Consider the following 9,783-nt stretch of genomic DNA (forward strand, 5'->3'; position numbering starts at 1 on the left):
GGGAGAGCTGAGGGACGGGGAACCGAGAGAAACGGCGCGAGAACCAGCCAGGACGCAGAGGGCTGGGGGCTGCCAGGAGAGAAGTGAAGCGGGGGCTCGCGAGCGAGCAGAGCGGGGGAGGGTCCCGGGAGGACTGAAGAGAACCGGGGTTCGTCCGGGTGGGAAAAACCAAGGGGATTTCTGGACCCTGGGAAGAGGAGAAAGATTTCCAAAGACGAGGCGTGGGTAGGGACGCTTGGCCGGTGATCCGGGGGAGGAGGGGGGAGGAATTGGAGAGCTCGGAGGGAGGGGCTTAGGAGAGGAGCTTTCAAGGAAAGACACTGCTGGAGAAAGTTTAGGGAATTGCTAAAGGCGCGGGGGCTGAAGAGTAGAGGAGCCTTTTAGACGCGAGGCTGGGGAGCCTACCGTAGGGAAGTTCCCCAGGCCCCTTGCAGCTCGCCGCCCCCCAACTTCAAACCCCACTCCCTTCCCCGAAAGTTAAAAGGAAAGCCACATATGCTGCTTCGCCCTGCTCCTCCTCAATAAATATTACTTTCACCCTCCCACGGGAAAACAGAAAAGAACTCATTTCCTTCCCTAAAGTTTAGAGCTGAGAAAAGCTCTAGACCTCGCAATTTGATTTTTAACCTGGGGGAATCAAACTAGGAAAGGGACTGCTCTTGTCTCCTCTTTCAAAATCCCACACCGCATCCTTCCCGGGACGCCATGTCTACCAGCACTTGTAGTTTCAAGGACCGGTGCGTGTCCATCCTGTGTTGCAAATTCTGTAAACAAGTGCTCAGCTCTAGGGGAATGAAGGCTGTTTTGCTGGCTGATACTGAAATAGACCTTTTCTCTACAGACATCCCTCCTACCAAGTAAGTCATGCTAGTGGCGGGCAACCAGTAGCCTTTAACTAAATGGGAAAAGTGTATGCTTTGGACCTCTGGGAGTCAACAAGGAGGTTATCATTTTGGTGTTCCAGCCACTCCCAACAGTCTGATGATCCCCTTGGAGTATAACTAAAGTGGGCAGACTGTCTGGACAAAGTCTGTGGTTTAGCCAGAGTGGTCAGTCCTGCTGTAATGCTTCTAGTTCAGTTATAGTCATGTGACCGCATCCCTGAAGTTGAATCCCTGGCGCTGTGCCCTGCCCAACCATCTCACTGGATCAAGTCCATGACCTAGACCCTAGACTATAGGTAAAGTCAGGCAAGATTTTCTGTGTTGTTAGAGAAAAGAGGTCACTAAATTTTTCATTTTTATCCATGAAGTTTTAGGCCAAAAAATATTCATAATTTTCTGCCATTATTTGCAATTGGCAGGGTGAATCAGATCCATTGTCCATGTAAGTTAGTGTTCTTTTCTCAAAAATCTCTCTCCTAATGAGCAAGAAATAGATGTATGCGATGAAATGGAGACTTAGCTCTGAAACAATCCTTGTCCACTATTTCAGATACCATGCATTTGTTTGCATAATTAAATCCTCTTAAATTCTGTTTTCAGACGCTACCCACTTTTGTAGGTAGAATCCTTAAGGATTTTCTACCAATTTGGAAGAATAGCCATTTTATTTCACTCAAATATACCTTTTCTGGCTCTAAAAGGTACTTTCTCTTTCCATAGTCAGCATATATATGCCCTTACCTAATTTTCAAAATTTGGGTCTTTATCATTAAAGTGAAAGAGATAAAATATGGGTGAACAGCTAGTCTTTGGACACAGAGCCAGAGGAAGCAGGCCAATAATCATAACACTTTAAAATGAACTTTGCGATGATAGAAACTTGAACATTTTAAAAATCTACTCCAAACTGTGAACTCTTCCTTTTCTTGAAATCTTTTCTGAAGTGGTTTAAGTGTAGTCACGCCTAATGGCAAAGCCAACAGCTCTCACTTACTGCAAAGATATTTGGGTTATTATTTTGAGTACGTGTGTGTGTGTGTGTTGTGTGTGTGTGTTGCAAAAAGAAAAAGCCCTAGACAATAAATCTAGAACCTACTATTGCACAGGTTCTATGATTTGTTGTCTAGGGCTTTCTCTTTTTAGTAGCGCATCCACGCAGATGCACACATGCACACAAATTTAAAATATTAACCCATTCACCTTTGCAATAGATGTAATAAACAATAAGATGAGGGCTCAGATAGGTGAATTGTTAGAGGTTAGACCAGAGTCTAGAATAGAACCAGGTTTTTTCCTATTGTCTATTCTTCCTTGAAGGGGTTATGACAGTGATGCATTAATGTGCTAAAATGTGTATGAATTAATGAACACATAAGATTTTTTAAATGGATGTTTTGTCGCATTAATGGTAAGCTCACAAGTATTAACTGACTCTTACAAAATATATTATTGTTCTACTTTAGAGTCTCTTTCAGCTCTTTGGGCCTACAAAATTCATGCTAAATCACAACCAGAAGTACACTTAATGGCAAGGATATGAAAAAACTGGAACCCTTGTGCATTATTGGTCGGAACATAGAATGGTTCTGCTGCTATAGAAAATAGCATGGAAGTTCCTAAGAAATTGAAAATAGAATTACCATATGATCCAGGAATCCCAGTTCTGGGTGTGTGTATATATCGGAGTGTGTGTTTATATTTAGTTATATATATCCAAAAGAATTCAATGCAGGATTTAAAGGATATATTTGCACATACATGTTCTCAGCAGTATAATTCACAATAACCAAGAGATGGAAACAACACAAATGTAGATTGTTCATCAACAGATGAATGCATAAACAAAATGTGGTATATGCATATAATATAATATTATTCAGCCTTAAAAAGGAAGGCTATCCTGCTGAATGCTACAGCATGGATGGACGTTGAGAACATTATACTAAATGAAATCAGCCAGTCACAAAAAAGACAAATACTATGTGCTTTCACTTACATGTACTGGATAAAATAATCAGATTCATAGACACAGAAAGTAGATGGTGGTTGCTGAGGGCTGAGGGAAATGGGGAGTTGTTTAACGGGTATAGAGTTTCAGTTTTGCAATATGAAAATGATCTGGAGATTCATTGCACAACAATGTGAATACACAACACTTCAGAACCGTACAATTACAAAATGGTTAAGTTAGTAAATTTTACATTATATGTGCTTTTTACAACATTTTTTTAAAAAGTACCTTGACTATTTCTGCACATTTCTCTCTCCAGTGCTGTGGACTTCATTGGAAGATGCTATTTCACTGAAATCTGCAAATGTAAACTGAAGGACATCGCATGTTTAAAATGGTAATTTTTTGGCAAGATTCTAGACAGCCCTGCATTTGGAAGATGGATGTTAACACCACAGCACGGAGAAAGGTTCAGTGGGCTGAATCGAGCACTGGTTATAACCCATGCAATGAGCCATTGAAAACCCATTTGTTATTTAGAGTAATTTTTTAAAAGGGTCTTGTGGCACATTTGTATATGATTTTACAATTTTTCAAAGTGCATTGACAAATATCTGCTTTCATTTTCAGAAAAAGGCAACATAGTTTAGGAGGGAAAAAAACCCATAGAGTTATGATCATAAAAAATCAGGTTTGAACCCTGGCCCTACTCTTACTCTCAATGTGATCTCAAGTAAACTCCTTAAACCTCTGAACCCCTGAACCTCTGTTTCCTTGTCTAATTTATATCTTAAGAAAACACAAACTATCTTCCAACTTAAGAAGATAGAAATTTAATTATCTTTTGTGTTTATAGAGTGTTATGAATGTTAAAAGGCTTAATAGATTACAAATTATGACACAGATGAAAACTATTACTATTATCTTTTAAGAGGTGGGCAGGCTTGAGTATTATTAGTCCCATTTTAGAGAGAAGAAAGCTGAGATTTTTTTTTTACACTTAAATGGGGTTTGGGTTATAAATTATAATCCTAATATTCAAACTCTTTTGTGCTAATGACGATTTAAATTCATTCTTTCATTCATTCAAACTGTATATTGAAGTTCTACTATGTGCTAGTCATTGATATGGGGGCTAGAAATATAGCAATAAGTAAGACAAAGTCATTGGCTTTTAGACATTATATTCTAGTGGGAAGGCAATCAGTAAGATATTTATTTTTTTTAAAGATTCTATTTATTTATTTGACAGAGAGAGACACAGCAGGAGAGGGAACACAAGCAGGGGGAGTGGAAGAGGGAGAAGCAGGCTCCCCTGAGCAGGGAGCCTGATGCAGGGCTTGATCCCAGGACCCTGGGATCATGACCTGAGCCGAAGGCAGATGCTTAACGACTGAGCCACCCAGGCACCCCATCAGTAAGATATTTAAATAAATAAGATATTGAATAGGGTGTGGGGGACTGCCAGTTGGCTCAGTCAATGGAGCACAGGACTCTAGGTCTCGGGGTTGTGAGTTCAAGCCCCATGTTGGGTGTGGAGCCTACTTTAAATAGATAAAGTTTGGGATGCCTGGCTGGCTTAGTCAATAGAGCATGTGACTCTTGATCTCAGGGTTGTGAGTTCAAGCCCTGCATTGGGCGTGGAGCCTTCTTAAAAAAAAAAAAAAGAAGAAGAAGATATTTAATAGGATGGAAAGTGCTCCAAAGGAAATAATAATAATAAATGATAGAGAATAATATAGTTTGGGAGAGCAGATAAAAGCTCTTTGAGGTAGCATGCTCAGGGAAGCCTTCTCATGAGAAGGTAACATTGAAATTGAATCCAAAAGGATGAGAAGGACCCCAAGGGAAAATGTTCTAGGCAGACGGAAGAGCAAGTGCAGAGAACCCAAGGCAAGAAGAAGCTTGACATGTTCAAGGAATAAGAAGATGATGGCCAGCCTGGCTGAGACATTGTGAACATCAAGAGAGAATTGTATGAGTAGGTTAGAGATATAGTCAGAACCGTTGCCCAATAGAAATCTACAAGCTGCATATGTAATTTAAAATCTTCTTTAAAAAATAATAAATGAATAAATAAAATCTTCTAATAACCACATTTTAAAAAGTAAAAAAGAAACAAGTGAAATTAATTTAAGTTGTATATTTTATTTAACCCAGTATAACCAAAATATTGTTCCAACATGTAACCAACATAAAAAACTATTAACACAATATTTTACATTTTATTTTTTATTCTTAGTCTTTGAAATCTTGTGTGTTTTCTATTTACACACACTTCAGTTCAGTCTAGCCAAACTTCAAGTGCTCAATAGCCACATTTTGGATAGCACAGATCTAGACCTTGGTATGAAGGGGTTTTTTTGTTTTGATTTTTGGCCAATGGGAAGCCCCTGAAGGGGTTTTAACAGGGGATCAAAATGATCTTATGTGTCCCTACTAGAATGTTATTTCCATGAGAACAAGGACTTTGTCTACTGTTGGATTCTCAGCACCTAGAACAGTACCTGGCCCATAGTAGATGCTCAATAAACATGAGCTGAATGAGTGAATGAATATAGATGATGATTAAAGCCATAGAATTTACTCTTGCAGTATAGTCTTACAAATAACTGTCAGTCCCAGTCCAAGAACAACTTCCTTTCATTTGTTTGCCTTTCAAGCAGATTATGATTAGAAGACATGTTTTAGGTAGGCTGGTACCTTTTACAGTATTTTTTTATAGGGCCTCACAAAAATGACTGACTCCCACATCTCACAGGGAGGAAACAAGCTATAATAAGAATTTTTACAACCCAAGGTATAAGTAGTTCGTGTTGTCATTTAAAAAAAAGAAAAAGCACTGGCTAAAACATTCCCTGTATATTCACTCTATTTAATAGTGACCACATAGGGAAAAAAAAAATCTGTGGAAGAATTAGGTACTTATAATCAGATGGATAATCTTGAAGACAGTAAAAACTTTTGCAACTTTCTCTAGAAGCTATGGATTTGCTTTATTTCTGAATTCCTTCAAAACACCAGGACTAAAATTAGAGCAGCCAGCTTGTGTTTGGTTTACAGGGGCTCATGCTGTCTTCCTACTCTTCCATCTGTTGAAACAGTTTTTAGGTGCTGGCATTGAACTAGAACACAGAAGAACCTAACCTGCTGCAGTCCTGGGCATAGCAAAAACCTTTTTACCCACAGATCTGAGTTGATTTCATGTATTGTGTCTGCACAGCACATCAGTTGTGGGTACTTTACAGAACATATCACAACCCTAGGGCATGGCATTTAGAAGCTAGCTTAAGGAAAATGCACAGAGTAATACTAGCAAAGAAATGGAGAATGTGTTAGTATTGTTTCACTTAACTGAAAGACCATTTTCCCATTTGGCAGGAGCCTGTCAAATTTAACATCACCGGAGTAACTCCTATCCCAAAGGTCCTACAATGGAGGTTGTTAGGAGGAAATGCTATCTTCATATGGTCTATTTACCTTAGCACATAAAAATGCTTATATGGCCAGTTATTAGGTGGTATCTAATTATATTTACCTTCTGTCTCAGTGGGAACATTGTAGGTTATCATGTGATCGTTCCATGTTGTTCCTGCCTTCTTTCCTGCAACAATGGACACTTCTGGATGTTTCACAGCCAGGCAGTTTATGATATTAACAGACTAGACTCTACCGGTAAGAAACAACTGACTCAGAAATTTCTCTAACATTTATTTATCAATACCTGAGTGAAACTCTCAATAGATCGTTTTAGGATTCCCTCTGAAACTCTCTTACCTGGGTTGAAAGAGTGAAACTTGAGTCCTTTTATCCCAAACATTCAGTTAGGGAAACTACTAGCCAAAATTCATCACCATTTCTGCTGTTGTCATTGTATACGAGAGCCTCAAAGGTGGCTCTTCTCGGTCTTTTTAAATTAATATTTTAGTTGCTCTAAATTGTTGCCTTGATACCTATTATAACTCCAGGGAATTTTGGAAGATTTTAGATTTGATGGTCAATTATGCGTGTGTGTGTGTGTGTGTGTGTGTGTGTGTGTGTGTGTGTGTGTGTGTGTAGGAAAGCAGGGAGGGGAGGCTGGGGCAGTGAGGAGCTGGGAGGGAGGATGGCTAGGTAACCTTTGAACTTGGTGATGTTGCTCCAGGATAAAAACAGACATTTTGACATCTATATTAATAAATTATGATGGAATTTTATTCGAGGGAAATATTTAATACCAGTATGTTGTACTAACTATTTAACATACAACCAATTCTTTAAAGGATATTTACATGATACATTTTATATTGTCTGGAGCCATGCAGTTTTGTTGTAGGACACATGTCTTCTCTGTCTAGTACCTATTTACACAAGAGACCAGGTTGACCTTTAAGGGATTTTTTTAGTGGGAACAATTTAAACAACTCAACAATCCAGGTTGGCACTAATACTCTCAGGTTTTTAGATGTGTGTTTTAATCTTCTTCAGAACTTAAAATATATTCCTTATATTCCTTTTCTTAAGGGTGATTTGCCTTCACAGACTAAAGATCATGAATTGTAAGCTAGGTTCTCAGGGTCCTCAAACCTGCCAATTAGGCATAGGTTTTTATAGACTCTGATTTTTTTTTTAAATTACCTGGCGTTCAATTGTAGCTCTCAACCCATCATTTGCAGGTCTTAATTTCAGACTTCAGGATGTTCAGAAGGCCATTTTTGAGGAAGGACTTATCTGAGCTCCCCTGAGATATGAGCTTCTAGCTTGGGCCTCCAGTTTTATATTTGTGTTGATCATGGGACACATTAAAGGAAGTTTCTGCTTTGATACTATTTTTCCTGCTTCACAGAATTCAAAACACAGGGTGGAGATTTTTTTCCATTTTGATTTACTTTTTAATATTTGTCAATTTTTCAAAGATAAAAGCCCCGCATTCTTCCATTCACATTGAATCTAATCCATGAGAAACAGATGTATCACAGGATTTCCTTCCTCCCTTCTTAACAGAGAAAGGAAGGTGCTCCTTCTGTCAGATCCAATCTCTTAGTTTATTTTTTCTCCTTTGAACCAATTGTGCCAAGCTACTCATGTCTCTGAGTGTTCACTCCAAGAATATCAAACTTCTCCTTTGTAACCCTAATATTGTGATTTAAAGTAAGACCTTCTAGAGGCTTGGTATAAAACAGGGTTTCTCATGATGTTGGGACTGTCCTTGAATCACCTGAATCAGCAGCATCAAAGGAATAAATACACAAGCTTTATGAAATTCTAGAATGTTTAGACTGAAAGGGCCCCAGGTCTGTGTTCTAGGCTAGGCTTCACACGTCGACCTGATTTCCCGAAACTTTCCTGAGGATGCTTGAGAAACCTCGGTTCAAATTCCCTGGGATTGGCAAATGCCCTCAAAGGCGAATTGACTTCAGCCCTCATTTACCTTTATGGGTTCTAACTATCCCTTAGGTTTTGGCCTAGTAATTCCTTATTATCCTGTTAGTTCATCAATGCCATATTACCAGAAGCAGAATGCTGTTCATTCTTGGAGGGGAAATATTTTTTATTATAAACAGTGTAAACACACACACACACAAAAATTACAGAAAATAATAGGAGAGATATCTGTACCCACCCCCCAGCATGAAATAGATGCTAACTTCTTGCCTGATTGGATTCTAGTATCTCAACCAAGAGGGTTGATTATTTCCACTGTTTCAGCAATGCAACAGTGCACCTCCTTGTACATATTTCCTTGAGTTCCTGTGCAAAATGGGCAGTTAGGAAGCAATGAGAGATGTGCTCTATCTGCTATATATGTATATATTTGCTGTATACATATTTAATTCACACAACAGAATACAGAAATAAAAAGAAATGGGCTAAAGCTATACATATGGATATAGGTAAGTCTCAAAAAAAATATGTTGGATGAAAAAAGCAAATTAGAAAAGCTACATATGATGCCACACTACAAAAAATTTAAATACACCCAAAAAATAATATATATTGTCTGCAGTTACACACATTTGTAGTAAAGGTAGTACATCCATGGTGTACTGGTAGTAGTGGCTATTACCAGTGGCTAGATTCAAACCAAATCTCCAAACCCTGGCTCATTCCACTATCTCAGTGTGTGTGGAGTGAGTATCCAGAGTTTACTGAGTCCTCCTTGTGCCCACACTGACAACTGCAGAGCGTGAGATTTGCTTTCCTTGTTGGACTCCATTGGCTCTCCTAGAAGTCAATTACTAATGGTATTTTTCCCAATTTAGTATTTTCAAGTTATAGGATATAGTACACGCCCAGAATAAACCATCTCATGATCCTCTATCATGTGTATGGTGTTTTACTATATACTATACTGGAGTCTTCAGTATGAAATCTGTCCTTTCATTATGAAGCTTTAGATTGTTGTTTTGTTTATTGTATTGGCAGCTACAACCTGGTCCTAAAGGTCTACCTTCATAGCCCCCAAACTAAAACCCACCTGCAGTTCATATCATAACTGGCTTCAAAACCTTGCTTTCTTTAATCACAAAAAAAGCCACCAGCTACTTCCATGCTTGTTGAGGAGATGAGGAGACTTATTTCAAGCCTTTTCCCTGTACCCTCCAAAGAGACACTCAATCTAAAATAATCTTGCAAGATCTCCATCCTTAAAAATCATTAAAATAGATTTGAAAATTATCAGTGCAGGGTGATTATGGCATAATATACCTGGGGGCAGGGTTTAAGGAAATGGACCATTGAGATCCTTTGGAGTTCGAAGATTCTAGAATTCAAGCACTTGCTTAAAAGGGCCTAAAAAAATGTTTATGCCCTAGATGAATGATATCAGATAATTTTTATCTATGGTATATTCTTTAATATCTTTTCTCTTTACTGTTAACACTACGGTTTCATATAAGAATGTTAACATATAACGTTTCATATAGCATATTCTGAGTTGTAATAGTAATCAGCACTAAGTAATTTTAT

The 9,783-nt window shown here is 38.5% G+C and overlaps 1 protein-coding gene across 2 annotated transcripts in view; it reads left to right on the forward strand.

The window, feature by feature from the left end:
- Window positions 1-317: 317 nt before the first annotated feature.
- RUMY1 (regulator of UNG2 and MKLN1 interacting yippee protein 1) overlaps window positions 318-9,783 on the forward strand; it is a 10,590-nt gene continuing 1,124 nt past the window's right edge. The window contains exons 1-3 of one of the 2 annotated variants that reach the window (XM_028120163.1): window positions 318-857; window positions 3,155-3,232; window positions 6,386-6,510. In XM_028120163.1, coding sequence (XP_027975964.1) covers window positions 706-857; window positions 3,155-3,232; window positions 6,386-6,510 — 355 coding nt within the window. In that variant the 5' untranslated portion in view covers window positions 318-705. The remainder of the gene's footprint in view (window positions 858-3,154; window positions 3,233-6,385; window positions 6,511-9,783) is intronic. The other variant, XM_028120164.2, reaches the window with a different exon arrangement.

This window comes from Eumetopias jubatus, unplaced genomic scaffold (assembly GCF_037043125.1).
Source record: "Eumetopias jubatus isolate StellerSeaLion01/CBP00866 unplaced genomic scaffold, mEumJub1_p1.0 scaffold_12, whole genome shotgun sequence".
NCBI classification, from domain to species: Eukaryota; Metazoa; Chordata; class Mammalia; order Carnivora; family Otariidae; genus Eumetopias; species Eumetopias jubatus.